The 15,046-nt window shown below is 44.0% G+C and overlaps 1 protein-coding gene across 2 annotated transcripts in view; it reads left to right on the top strand.

Moving 5' to 3' along the window:
• The window catches only part of PUS7L (pseudouridine synthase 7 like), a 71,024-nt gene that overhangs the window by 18,157 nt on the left and 37,821 nt on the right, over positions 1-15,046 (top strand). For both annotated transcript variants that reach the window (XM_069628016.1, XM_069628017.1), the window contains exons 3-6: positions 1,067-1,226; positions 4,373-4,568; positions 7,371-7,469; positions 11,158-11,239. In XM_069628016.1, the coding sequence (XP_069484117.1) occupies positions 1,067-1,226; positions 4,373-4,568; positions 7,371-7,469; positions 11,158-11,239 (537 nt within the window). The remainder of the gene's footprint in view (positions 1-1,066; positions 1,227-4,372; positions 4,569-7,370; positions 7,470-11,157; positions 11,240-15,046) is intronic.

The following is a 15,046-nucleotide window of genomic DNA, read 5'->3' on the forward strand; positions in this document are numbered from 1 at the left end:
TTGCTCTTAGCCCCCCTCCTCTCTGCACGTGCAGTGTCCCGTCACCTTTTTACCGTGAGGCCTCCGTGGTGGAGCGGCATTGGCACAGTAGCGTTTTTGGAGATGCAGGCCTATTGGCTCTCCGCTACATGGGGAATACCCCCCGAATCGTGTTCGCAAAAGACTGTGAACCAATTTACCAAAAAAAGTGACCCACAGTAAAGCGAGTCCTATGTTTTTCGAGCAGGAAAATCTGCACAGTATTGGCGTATTTTTGTACACGTATTATTTTGTTTTTTTGGTTCACTCATCTTAAACATCCCCCTCTCCCCGGGTTCCTTCTTCATCCTCTTCCAATTGTGAGATTTGCTGTTGCTGTCTCATGAGTCATCCCATTGGAAAGGTGCTACCACTTTAAAAGTATTGCAGCCAGTATAGAAAATGTCAGCACGGTCCCATCAACGGGTAGCCCTGCTGAGAGGCGCTTGTATCCACTAAGAGTATTGCCATGCTGAGTAAGATTCTGGTACTACCCCATTTAACATCAGCCTTCTTAGAAGTACCTCCTGTCCCAATAGTAAACACGGGAGCCCTACTAATAAGTGTTTGTACATTCCAATAAAAAAATGGCTATCATTCTGAGAAATGCCAGTACTCTCTCTTTAGAAGTACAGCAGATGAGAAGTGGGTGTGCCATCCTATTTAAACTATCCCATCCCAGCTGGGAAGCTGTGCTGCATTCTATTCCAAGTATGGCAGACCCCCTTGTGCCTTCTTCCACAGTGTGCAGTGCTCCTGCTCAAGCGATTAATGAGAGACCAGACCACATACTTGCCCAGTCGTTCAACCGATTTGCTGAGATCATGCCCATATGCTAGTGACTTTTTCTCATACATGTTCTTATTAAACAATAGACACAACACATCTTCCTGCTCAACACACAGAAGCCTCCCACAATATGAAAGCAAACTATTGTTTGTCTCAATTCTATAACGGCCATACTGTCTAGTGCCTAGAAGTGGCTCTAAGCACTATCCATTCAGTAACAGATGTTTCTTTTCATCAGTAGTCTCGTTTTTTCTTACAGCTTTTACTCTGAGGAAAGAGAACCTGGAAACACTAGAAGCCATCACCTATCTGTCTGCTGAGCTGGGCATTCTTCCTTCGGACTTCAGCTACGCAGGGAATAAAGACAAGAAGGCTGTGACTTACCAGGCCATGGTGGTCAAGAAGGTGGCTCCTGCGAGGTTGGAAAACTTTAGTTCTACGCAATCATTATCTCCTAACCTTACAGAAGGTCATTCTTATGTTGTAGAAATCTTCCATATATTGACTTCACATTACAGTGAAGCCCTTCATGACAATTTTATGAATTTGTGTTTTAAATCTGTTAATTCCTATCGATGGTGGGAATACCATTTTTTTTTTTTGTTGGCATGATAGTATATACATTGATGGCACAGCTTCATAAAAATATTGTAAAGTTTGCCTGCGTGCTACTGATGCTGTTGTGTTTTTATACTTGAGTTAGCCCACAGAACCAATTATAAATTGTATGGATTTTGATCCACTTTCTCAAAAACTGCTATAAAATGCACCATTTCAACCTACTACATTTCTTAAACGACACCTCCATCTGATTCAGATATTATCGGCCCAGGATCTTGGTGTCATCTGCATAAGGGCAGCCCCTGAAGCCGAAGGAGAGGATGAGGTGGCCCAAAGGCTGTATGTAGATGTTAAAAAGTGAAGGGGACAAGGAGGACCAATGCAGGACCCCACAAGATAATAAACAAGAAGCCGAAGTAAAAGCAGAGAGAGAAAGAGATGGGCCACCATCAGTTAGGAAAGAAGAAAACCAGGCTAGAACCGACCTGAGAATCTGGCTTTAGCAGAGGCCTGCTAAAGCCAGACGAAATGGCAAAATTGGGTGGTCGACCATGTCAAAGGCTGCCAGCCACTCCACCGCCATCCACCAGTCTAGCCAAATCGTTGATGACAGAAACCAGCACAGATTGGCAACACAGATTAATAGCCTGAGAGACCCAGGTAATCATACCAGGAACACTGTGCTTAAAAATAGCCAGGGGTATAGAATAAGAAGGAGATGCTGATTTAAGCTGGAGGACACCATCATCAGAAAACACTGGGAACTCTGACCACATGTGCAGGGCCGCTAACTTCAGCATCCGGCACAGTATGCGCAGAATGCAGATGTAGCCAGTGAATATGGGCCCGAATAGTATCTATTTTGGAGCTAAAAAAGTGTGCCAAAAAATCACAGAGAGATGGATTGCGTGGGGATCATAGTCAGTGAAAAATTTGCAGTAGATGGCAAAGATTTCCCAATGGCGAAAAGCTCTTTTGGCTGGTTAAGAGCGCTAGTGACTGAGTGAAACAAGTTTGCCTAAGCAGCAAAAATAGACTTATGATAGATAGGCTTTAGCCAGAAGCCTGTAAGCTGTCTTCTCACCTGCACCCCAAGAATGCTGCCATTTGCGTCCAGCCCATCTAACCTCAAGACGAGTAACCCCGAGTTCATCAGAGAACCAAGTATTGGATGACCGATTACGAAGCAGAGTATGTTTTAGAAGGGGGAACTAAGTCAGCTGCTTCCCCCAGCCAATTAGTCAGTGATGATAAATTGATGTATGAACTGTTATGACAATCTTTCACAACACTCATCAGAAGAGCAGTCCGATCTGTAGAACGCCAATTGCGACGCATCGTTGACAAGGTTGGAACTTTAGAGGGATGGGCAGGGATTAAAAGCATAAATGGCATCAGAAAATGGTCAGACCAAACGAGGGGCTCCACTGGAAGAGTGATGATTTGGAACTCTGTAGAGAACACTTAATCAAGAGTGTTTTATCAGCAGGGAATGAGTGGGCTCGGTAGAAAATTGATAAAGACCCAGATCCAATCAATAATCAAAAAACAGACAAAAAATGGGGGCATGAGGGAAGTTAAATTTAATATTAAAATTACCAGTTTAGGATATTTCACCTGAAGCTCAGCCACGCGTTCAAGAAAAAAGGTCAAGATTCCTGTATGGGAACGCGGGGCCTTTTGATGAGTAGAAAGTGTGCAGTGCAAGTAGGGGGAAATTGTACCCCAATAAGCCAAGGTTCCATGTACACTGCATGCGGGCAAGGGATCGTAAATACATTAAATGTAGATTTAAAAATAAAAGCAGCGCAATCCTGACCAGATGAACAAATGCTTGTAGCAGAATAGGTGCAGAGGTAGCCCCCAGCCATGTCTCTGTTAAACACATAAAAGCAGGGGACCGGGCATCTAAAATGTTGTGTACAACATCTGCATGTGTGGCTAATGAACACACATGAATTAGAATTACTTTAATTAAAGAGTTAGCCACCTTCACAACATTATTAAGTGGTGCAGAATCATAATTCCTATTCACCGGATAACACATACATGCTGGAGCCAGGTCTAGAATCTCCTTACCGCAAAGACATGCTCTTTTTACCCCGTTGAGCCGGTACTGCGCACAGACTGGCTTAACTTTGGTGCGACTTTGGCACGCACAGCCCTTGTCTGCTGCGCCACCGGGCAAAATCTATATTTACAGTCATTGCATCAGAGTAGCCGGGGCCCTCCCACTGCAAGACAGTGAAGTGACTTAATCCCTCCACTGGCTCGCGGTGGCTGCAAGGATCAAGTTTAAGAACCTCTGCATCATCCACAAGGCTTTCTGGGGCCATGACACTCACTACCTTCAACTCTCTCTTCCCAAGTACCTTCCTCCTAGAGCCCTCCGCTCATCTACTTCTAATTCTCTGCGGGTGAGTCACTTCTCTAAGCAGATAATGGGGGTGGCAGATCTTTCTCCTCTGCAGGTGCCTCCCTCTGGAATGCCCTCTGTGTGCCTTGAGATGGATCTCCTTAAGTTCCGGAAGCTCCTCAAGACCTTCCCTGTTCTCTTAAATCAAGACCCGGCTGCTCCGGGTGCACTTCACCCTGTACCCTCTCCCCTGCACTTCTTGTTGCACACTTGCAAGATCTAAATGACACTAGCCCTAGTAAAATTGTTTGTCTTGTCCTCCCTTTGTTTCTCCCTCCTTTGCCTGGTTGCGCCTCGAAACACTTGGGTATAGGCGCATAATAAGTAACAAATCAATCAATTCATGGAAACAAAGTAGCAACTACATTGTCTCTGATTTTTGGCAATTGTAAAGCTAGAGTAGAATATATTTTAAACCATCAGAACCTTTTAAAGTACATCTGATCATATTGCATTTAGGAATCTGTAAATTGGTTCTTGTGGATAGTTTGAGTATAATATTTAATAGACCAAATGTGTGCATCTGTTTGTAATTATTTTTCATTCAGATACCTGCTAACACGTGTGTGTGTGTTATATTTTAACAAGGTTGATGGAATTGGGCAGAAAAATGGAAGCTAAGGGAATTCAGGTGTCTAGCTGCTGCCCAGCCTATCAGCATCTTCGTCTCGGTCATTTGAAAGGAAACCGCTTTGACATAATCGTGAGACACATCCAGAAGCACAGTGGGGATACTGCAGCAGAAATTCAAGAACGTGTCATTGAAGCAATTCAGAATGTGAAGGTAGATTTTATTGCACGATTTTGAACCATTTTGGTTGTATCTTTACCCCTTCAATGTTAAGGGAATGTTTGTACCAAAAGCAGCATCCCTTCTATAATTCTGCTAGCTGTACTGTGGACCGACTCGGCTATGCTCGGGTATCTATGCTCTTGGTGTCTCAGCGACTCAACCGGTCCTTGTCCCATGAATTGGAATCTATTCCAGATCCAAGCACTATTCTCCGGTCCACTGAAATCACATGTTCATCTCACTGTATGCGAGGTTTGCTTTTGCATGTATTTACTGAGCATCCAAATTGCTATTGGCTGTGGATATTTGCTCCCGCCCATGAATGTGCCACTCATAGCTGGCTCTTGCTTGATGAGGTTGACGGCTAAATAAAATATCGCGGGACTGGTATGTGCCCTCATGTTTTTAATAAAGCATTACGGTGACATGACTAAACAGTTGCTTCACCTTGGATTCCTTAGGATTCCATCCATGGAAAACTATGCAAACGTTTGTTTCAGCGGTTTTAACTGCAAAAATGTACTGTGTGGACTTTAGATAAGAATTAATTTGACCAAATCATACTTGCTACAGTTTTGGCAGCCACTCTGTAATTTCACTTGTCTCGTAAAAGGTTTCCCTAGTGTCGGGCGGACCTGAGATCTCTTTACCGTAAATGAGCCCACCTCTCAAGAAGTGATGGCACGTTTGTCAGTAAAGCAAGTTTATTGTATACAAACGCCTGGGAGGGGCCAGACGTCTCCTTAGAGACAGAACTAACCCGATTCTCCTCGAACCACACCAATGCTACATTTTATATACATTGTTGCAACTTTTAATACACTCCCCCATATTTCATTACAAAGCCACCCCCCCCAAATAGTTGGCTAACCCTATACAACGAAATGGAATCCCCCCTAAATGCCCACGCTCTTATTGGACACATTCACCTTAACACCATCCCCTTTTTACAAGCACAACCCCTTTTGGGCTCTTTCCATAGTCTGTCATGACATCACATGATTACTTATTCACCTACAACAATCTCAAATTAATACAAGTTTCATCTGGTCAGGGACCTCTAACCCTGTGTGTGATGCACGTGGCTTTTACAAGAACACTTCATCAATATGAGGACAGAGAAAAATAAACAACCCAGACTTGCTGGCGTCCCTGGTATTTCACGCCAATTTATTGCAACTGCCATTTCAGCCCACATGGCCTCTAGCACATCTTTCGGAGAACCTAACTGAAACCCATGAATCATTTGCCACCTCTGCCCTTAAGCACCTCTTGCACCTAGTTTATTAAATGGCTCCAAGTCAACCCAGCCATGTGGCCGGACTTTCCTGGTCACTGAATAACAAGCTCCCATGTTCTCAGGAACATTACATCTATTATCCACAAGTCATACACCTATGACCCACTAGCACTTAATTTTGTCCTGGCTGCGACTGACCATTTGATATTACCGCAGCTGGACAAATGCAGTTAGCTGCCTTCCCCCATCCTTCGACCGCGGTCAACCAACTCTCCAGTTCACACAAAGTTTATCTTAGCAACCCAGGTTTCTGCATCCTTCACAAAACCCCAGCTATCAGGGACTTTCAGTAATTAACCTTCCCATGTATTCACCATGTAGACCCTGTTCCCCAAATGCCCCAAACACATTTCCCTGAAAATCCCTGCATCTATATGTTTGTGTACGGGTGTTCAAGACTACCTCATCCCCTCACAGTGGATTCCCCATTTATGAATCTCTCCTCTTCACGTGCGCATATAAAGCTCATTGCTTCCCATCTTTAGGCACTACACAACTTCATTGTATTCACACTGTATCCGCATGATTGTCATGATGTTCCTATGTGTATGCAAATCTAAAATGTATCAACTATACACAAAATAACTATACACAAAATAACAGTGACTCATCCCATTCTCATTAACTATACTAGATACATGCCAGATTGCAACATTGTGCTAACATCGCGTCTACCCCAGTCACCAACATGGCGTGCGCAATGCAAACCTCTTTTCTGCATTAAAACCAACATGGACCATCCCAACGTGAGGAATAGTTTTGAAACATCAGCGTTCAAGTTTTAAAGCCATGCCATTGTTATTTGATTTTTTTTGGGGCGATATTTGTAAAACACAAAATATCACAAAGTATTATGGCACCTGGGAAGATGCATCATTGCCCACTGGTAGGTCTGTTTTACTCACAGTACAAGCCCCACGTGTGATGCTGAAGCCCGATTGATACTCTGCACCGGTGCAGACTTTAACAAGCTCCATCTGAGCATGGCGGAGGTAATGGGGGAGTTCTGGCTACACACAGCTTGCCTCCCCCCACTGCCTTCCACTAACGCCATCTGCATGTTTTGGAGTCAGAGTGGGCAGGATCTCCAATTGTGTTAGTTGGGTCTTTAGATGACCTGGGATATTTCAATAGGGTGTCCTGAAGCCGACGATTGCACTTTCATAGTGGTTGGGAGCCTTGGTTCTTAGCCGCCATATCTCCCACCCACTGCTGGCTGTTGTTGGGCGGGATCCAAGATTTAATCCACTCTATGGGCTCATGCTGCTGGTCCGGCTCCTGCTACTCTGAATCTGTGGGGACAGTTTGTACAGCTGCCTTAACTACATTTAAACAGATGGATGCATCAGTTTGCATTTAATTCTGGTGGCAGTTCCTGGTGGCCGTGCCAGAGAGTCTGCACCGGCTTACATGCAGTGGACTACTACTTTTTCACCACTGAAGAGTTCTACTCCTTTTCCTTTCCGTGTGTAACCCATCATGTTTGTCTTTAGACTACAGGTTTTGCGAATTACTATGGACCTCAGAGATTTGGCCAGAGGCAGAATGTGCAGTCGGATCAGATCGGGATGGCTTTGCTGAATGAGCAAATGGTACGCTTCTTTGATAATTTAATGTCCATAATACAAACCAGCGTCAAACGTCAAGCTAATATCCCTTTGTATGTTTTCTCTTGTAATTTCGAAATACGTTTTGTTAGTTATCTTGACATTTAAATCTATAATGAAGTTTATGTGCCGCAAACCACTGATGTTAATGTGAGATTTTGGGTTCTCTTCTAAAGACCAGAAGCGTGCAAGTCAACTTCAGCATGTTCCCAAATCCAAAATCAGTAGGACTTGACTTCCTTATTGTAGGTGCACCCATTATTGTTAAAGTTACCAAGATGTTTCTTCCTGGAAGCTGAGCTGGGCCCACATTTCTCCACTGGCTCAGTGGAAAGCTCACAAAGCTCAGAAGAGAGACGTGCTAATTGTAATACAGAACATACTTGTTTACATTCAATAAGAAAATCAAGGTATTAGTCCCAAAGATCTGTGTAATGGGTAGCAGCAAACTAGCTGGATCTGCACGCTAGGATGAGACCAAATAGTGTTAAATATCCACCACGCAGAAAAATGGAAAATATCACACAACATAGTAGTGATCAATGACCATCAATGACTTCAGTCAACATTCCAACAAGATTGGCTTGTTGTATTCCACTTGGACCTCTTCACTCGGAGACTGCAGCCAAATCTTGGGGTGACCATCCCATCAAAATATTTGTGTTCCTTCAAACCCCATCACGAGGTGTATACTGGGAGTATGATTGGCAGGATGAGTGGGTGCCAATTGTGCGCAAAGTGCTGGTAGTGGTCTGAACCTTTTCTCTTTGTAAATGGACATATGAAGGGAATTTGTTCTGTGTTGGATCATAGGCACCTGATAAGCACCCTCTAGAGCAGCGGGCCCAGCTCAGACGAGCTGAGTGAGTGCGATGGAAAGTCCCGGTGGTCTGTCACATAACCTTCTGGTGGCGGTTAGTTTTTGATGGATCTTGTTATGAAATTGAATAATGGATGAGAGATCCTGTTTAGCAACTCAGTGTGTGGTGAGTCGCTGGGGTTAATGTTGTTTAATTGAATGTGAATGCAGATGTACAGTTGTTGGAAATATTCTTGACGATTTGGCAGAATTTCAAAAGGAAGACATTAGAGACCTTGAGCCCTGAAAGGGTTGACTACAAGGTCCTACTTGCCTGGCATATGGCTTTGTGCTTTTTTGGGCAGACCACCCTATTGATATGGTCTAAATGAGAAATATAGCCATCTGAAAGCAGCAAGCATGACCCCGCTTCACATTGTCGGGGTGCCGTAGCAGAGTGCTGAGGTTTGGGACCTCCGGCCACAGGCCCCACCACACGGCACCCCCTTGAATAAGGTACGACACTGGAGGAGTTGAGTGCACACCTTTACTCTTTACCATAACACACTAAACTGCACGCCTCCTTTTCTGCCCCCCCCTGTGCCTTCCAACTCCCTCCCCAACTCCACGTGATGGAGGGCCAGGACTACAATGTCACACACACTGTACTCATATAGAGTGTCCTACTCCAATTGTTCCCATGCTTCGTATTCCCCCGACTATTGGTAAGGGTGAAGAGAAGTGGCATAGGTGCACTTTGCTCATGGCAGGGTATGGAAATGGTTTCTCCACCCTGTGGCCTGCAGAGGAAGGAATGCGTCGGCTGCGAGGATAGACCTCAGCCAGAAAGCACTTCCGTAAATGCAACAAGATGAGGGCTATAAAGACTCTGTGGTGAAGTGCATGTTACTTACTTAGTGAAGTAGAACCAAATGTTCCAGTGGCGGATCCCAAGTAGAATGATCACAGTGCACAGCATTAACCTGTTTTTTCTAAGCTAAAGTGTTCAATACCCAACTCAATAGAATGTACACTTCATATCCCTTGATAGAAATGAGTTTAGTGTCTGTACATTTTTGGATGGCTGCATGACTAGCCAGTGCATCATTTTAAGGAAAGCGCGTAAGGTAGGGGTGAGACCGGGTAGGGTGGGCGAGCAGGAGGCACCTGATGCTGCTGAACAGTATAGAGCTGGCTGAAAGCCAAAAGGTGAGTTTGCAAAGCAGTGTGGGAGCAAGGCACGTCCCTCATACAATGGCGGATACTGAGGAGGTCACCAGTAGCATTGAAGCATGAAAGCGGGGCGAGGAAGCTGCCGGAGCAAACGCCTGGCCCCGGCAGAAGCTCCTGTACGCTGAACAAAAGGTAAGGTAGGAGAAGGCAGCCAGGAGATTGAAGAAATGAGATTGAGGCAGAGGAGCGGAATTCAGAGGCCTGGCGAGTGGTGACATTGTGAGAGTCTGCACCAGAGGCTTCGAAACACTTACTAAAACCAAGAGAACAAATACATCAATGCAGGCCACTACGATATTTTAAATCGCAATTATTATTCTTTTTTAAAATAAATCAAATCCAAATTGTTTCTTTTGCCATATATGCATGACGGAAAAGACATTCCATAATAAATCTTGTTAACACATGTCCATGTTCTGTGCAAGTTGACACAAGGTTCAAGCACTATGCACCTTACTAGGGCTCGATCACGCACCTTCATCGATTTCTCTTCAAGCCTGGATGTCGGTGGCCTCCACATAATCATAATCCAACAGACCAAAGTGTCTTGCTGTGCATGGATGACAATATGGATTGTATTCATATATTTACAAATGTTCTTGAGATTTAAAGTCCTACATCGGTCTGTCTGCATGATTTAGTCTACGTGTGATAGGGAGGGTTTTGTCACAGTAGAATTAATTGATTTGGCCGCCAATATATGTGGGGGTTTGGGCAAAGGTAATAAAGGTGGGGGGGGAGTGGAAGAGGCTGCGGGGGGGGTCTCCCCCTGCATATGTTCGCAGCCCAGTTGAACAAAAGAAAATCGAATTCGACGAAATAAACTTGACCTAATCACATCGAACCAGTCTACATAACTTGGAACTCGGAAGCGGCACGAGCAAGTGTTCCATGCAGTTGAGGATTTGAGGAGTAAAACTATTCATCGCTAGGCAGGCAGTTTGTGTATTCTGATGCTAAGTGATTGGATAAAGCAAGAGAGGAAGAGCCTCAAAGTGAAACCAGGTGCCAGGGAATGACAACTTCAGAGACTTTGATCAGGCAGGCGATTCTTGTCTGCATTCCTAGTAACCCCCATTGAGATATTATTTATCCAGACTTAAATAGTGTGAACAACACCTGCATTGTAGCAAATCCAGTAGTAATCCTCCAAATCTTCTAGAGAAGGATTGTGCAGTACTGTTCCATTGGCCGAATTGAAGCCTATTTTCCCAGGGTCCTATGTGATTTGATTGTAGAGATTTCGTCGAATTTAAAACCATCCGTTTTTTTTTTGTTTTTAAAGCTATTTGGACGTCAATATTTGTGGGGTTGGGGAGGTTTACGCCTCTAATTATTACGCTTACCCCACCCACCACATATATTGTCAGCCAAACAAATAAGATGGTTTTGCATTCAACTAGATTGGCTGTGTTCAAATCTTCCTATCCCCATTCCCAGAACCCTAGAAGCAGAGGTTGTGAATCTTAATGTGAGGACTGTGAGCTAGGTTACTAGCTGGTTATAGCTTTGCCGTGCAGCCCAGAAGCCACTGGTTGGTGCTACTTCAAGACTGTTTCATCTGTAGATGCTCAATATATGCTTTACATATTTTGCAGTATGCTTATATGTTTAATGCGGACATTTGTTCTTTTCATTTAGGTGAAAGCTGTAAGGCTCTTGTTTACACCCGATCAAGTGGATGATCCTGTTAACAAGGCAAAGAGACATTTTCTTGAGACAGGTACATTCCACATCACTTTCGTTTGTAAAAGACTAGTGGGCAATGAGCAGGATCATCAATGAATTCTAGTAGTGAAGCGCAACATCTACTATGCGGCACTACATATACAATCTGCGCTATGCATTTGGAGATTATTTAGGTGACAGTGATTGCGTTCATCGTGTAACCTGCGCTTGTTGCTCACATTAGATCGAACATAAGTCAGTAATAAGGAGCCTGCTGCATATTGCTTTCTCTTGTAAAGGCCCCCTAACCCCAGCAGTTCTTTGGCGCCAGTTAGGTAAGTTTTACATAATTGTGATAAATCTTCTTGACCTGTGTCAACCCCGAACCTTTTGCTTGGACTTATTATTTTACCTTGTCCCTAGCCGAGTGCAAATCTTTTTCCTCTCTCACCTCGTCCTTTACTCTTTTATGTTTGACCTTTTTATGCCTCTCCATGGTGTGTGATTGGAGTTATAGTTTCCTATAACTTTGAACTGACTAATATACTATGCCAGCACACAGCATTTTAAATGCAGCGGCTTCCTTTTAAATGATCTTATTATTTCTTGGGTGAACTACTGTTCCCAAGAAGTGAAGTGGGATTCCCATCCCCTTTACATTGATTTAAGTAAACCAACAGATCCAACCTTATGTGAAGTGCTGGGGGATACAATGCACCCCCTTTCTTACCTGGTAAAATTTGTGTTACGATTGCAATTTTACTTGAATGGCTGGTGGCAGTGGTTTTACTGTAGTGACTTTTTAGTCGTATTACTCACAGGCTGTTAAATCAGCCTCAGTAATGCACAGAAGGGCCACCAATCTGCTAGAATGGTGGGCTCCTTTTTTTGCCATTTCTCGTTTGCTTGTTTCTGAGGTGTTGCCCTGCCATTCTCGGTGGGAACGACCTCAGTGAAAGTTTTGTCTTCCTTTGTATTCCCCACCTAAGCTCCAAAGTGTCTGAGAAGGCAGGAAACGAAACCCAGCAGCCCTTTGTCTTCCACCTTGTCTGAAAAAGACCAACTCCCAGTGGATGGGCTAGCTGCGGACAGCCAGACCGCCCTTTCTGTAAACTGCAGGGAGAGTTTGCAGAGGTTGTGCTGTATTTCCCGATAAATACCCTGATCCTGGAAGCTGCCGACAAGTCGACCACTGGAGCTGAAACCAAAGAGGAAGATGAAGAAAAGACGTCTGTAGTGATTTCCGGCCGCTGGAGAGCCTGCTGTGTAACCAGAGCCTGCTGTAACCCATCCTTCCAATCTACATGGGGGTCCAGAACACTATGACTCCTAACTGAGATTCACCAGTATCAAGAAGACCTGCATTTTGAGCTATCCCACACTGTGCTGCAACCTTGCTGGCTTGCAAACGGCCAATACCCTGGGACCTTGTGCCTGAGTGCAGTGCATGGTCTTCTGAAGTCCACATCCATCTGAAACTTTGGACTCCTGCTGGACCTTCAGAGTGCAGGAAAGAGAGAGGGAAGAGAATCTGACGGGCGATATTTGTTCTTCATCTGGCTGCTGTAAAAAAGGTGCCAATCCACAGAGTCATGATAATCTGTGAATAAATCTTTGCTGGAAGCCTCTCGGATGACTGCTACTGCAAGTTTCCGTCCAGTTCTATCATCTCCAGACCAAGAATCCAGGTACCCGGTTCTGTGCTGCTGCATCCTGAAGGCATCCACTCAGAAGCTTTTCTTTTCTCCTAAGATACTGTGTGGGTTTGGATAATAATTACCTTAAGTCGTGTGGGAATCCAGTGAGGCTGAGTGGGTGATTCGTGTGGTTGGGAGCTTTCCTATGCCACATGCCGAGGAGTAATGCTGGTACGCATAAAGGGAGCCTTCTCAGAAGTTCCTGAACACTTCGAAAGTGAATACTTATTTGTCGAAGAAGATCTCCTATGGAACTTTGACTTTCCTGCAACTGACTCTATGTCAACCTGCCAACAGCTGGTTCCTAGACCACTAGGCTCCCTCTTCTGCCTTTTGAGTAAACTCATGCAACAGAGGACTGGATAAGAAAAGGCTTCTATCTTGAAAAGTGTAATACGTGTAAAAGTACTTACTTGCTGAAAGAATTGATGTGGTAACTACCTCTCTGAAAGAAGAAGTTACAAAGTGTCCTTAACTTATACTTACCTTTAAGTTGCATTGTGCCCCCTAAAAGGTATAGAAGTTGCATTACTTACTTTGAATGGTGCCCCCCCCCCTCCCTGCTGTAAAGTAATAAGTGTTGGTACTATTTTATCATTGCTTAACTGAATGAGTGTACAAGCTTACCAGTAGGGTTTACTTGCCTTGAAATACATTGCGTCTTTCCTAAAGCGTAACATTGGGTTTTGCTTTTCCTGGTCGGCTTCATACAGATCTAAATAGTCTTGGAGTTTATACATACCTTTTTAAGTAGCTGGAGCCTCCTTTAAAAAGTATATAGGTCTTACTCCCTTTGATTAGCTGCTGTTCTTCTAAACTTCTAACACTGGTTTGTGCTTCCCTGAATTGCTTTGGTGGTATTCTAATTAAATAGCTTCATAAAGTTCTTACCTTAGAAACTGTATTATACGCTTCTTAAAGGTATACTTGGTATAACTAGCTATTAGGTAGCGGATAGTTATATCCCAATATGCTAATTACTTACCTAGAAATACATGGGGCCTCATTACATGGTAGGCGATAAGGGTTAACGGTCACCGGTAAGGGTACCGGTGACCGTTAACCCTTACCGCCTTATTACGAGGTCCCTTTGCGGGTTGGTACTTTAATGCCTGCTTTTAGTAGGCGTTAAAAAACAAACCCGCAAAGGGACCTTGGTGCTAATTACGGTACCGCAATTTGCGGTACCGTAATTAGCGCCTTCCCCTTTCCCGTTATGCCCTATGGGGGCAAAAATGGGAATGGGGAAGGGCCTTGATGAATGGGGAATTACCGCCCCCGCTCACCTTGGAGTAGGGCAGTAATTCCGCCATCCACCAAGGCGGACACAGTAAAATACCGGCGGCAACCATGGCGCTAATAGCGCCATGGTTACCGCCTACCGTGTAATGAGGCCCATGGTCTCTTTCTTAAAAAGGTACTGGGATTTGCTTTCCTTGAACTGCTTAGTGCACTCTAAAATAGCTATTGTCTGTTCATACTTATCATATAGTAGCTTAAGGCCCCTCAGGAAAGTATGGAAGTTGTTTTACTAGCTCTGAATTGAGTTCTAAAAAGTAATGTTGCAAGAACTATACTTCTAACAGTGTCACTGAATGACCGACAGGGTCTACTACCCTTTAATTACTGATTGTATTCTAAAAGTATATATAACCTGGTTTTACTCCCCCTGACTGCCATTCTGGATGTGTTGTAGGTTTCACTCACCTTGAACTGCTGATTGCTATTCTTATTAAGGCTATACTGTGGGTTGTATCCCCCCTCCCCCTCTTCCCCCCAAGTATTGAGCTAGTTTTTATAATTGTGTTTATATGATATGTTATAGTACTTACTTATCCAAGATTTATCTTGGCCTACTAATATTTAAATAAACCTTTTATTTTTACAATACATAGTGTTTGTTTCTCTTTGGACCATATGCATACTACAATTGCTTTGTACCAAGCTGCAGCCCTCTCTCCCTCCTATGATAAGCTTAGCTGCTCTGTCCATGCTACCAAATTCTCAGGTGTTACAGCATTATACTAAGAGTGGAGCTTATGTACTGCCTCAGATATGGTTTTTATGAAGTCTTGGTAGGACTTTAGAAAAACTGTCCTAAACCACTGTTTGTTTGGGGATTTCATTGGGCAGGTTCTGGAAAGCACCACAAGTTAATCTGGTCT

The sequence above is a fragment of the Ambystoma mexicanum genome, chromosome 12 (assembly GCF_040938575.1).
Source record: "Ambystoma mexicanum isolate Mex_15411 chromosome 12, UKY_AmexF1_1, whole genome shotgun sequence".
Taxonomy (NCBI): Eukaryota; Metazoa; Chordata; class Amphibia; order Caudata; family Ambystomatidae; genus Ambystoma; species Ambystoma mexicanum.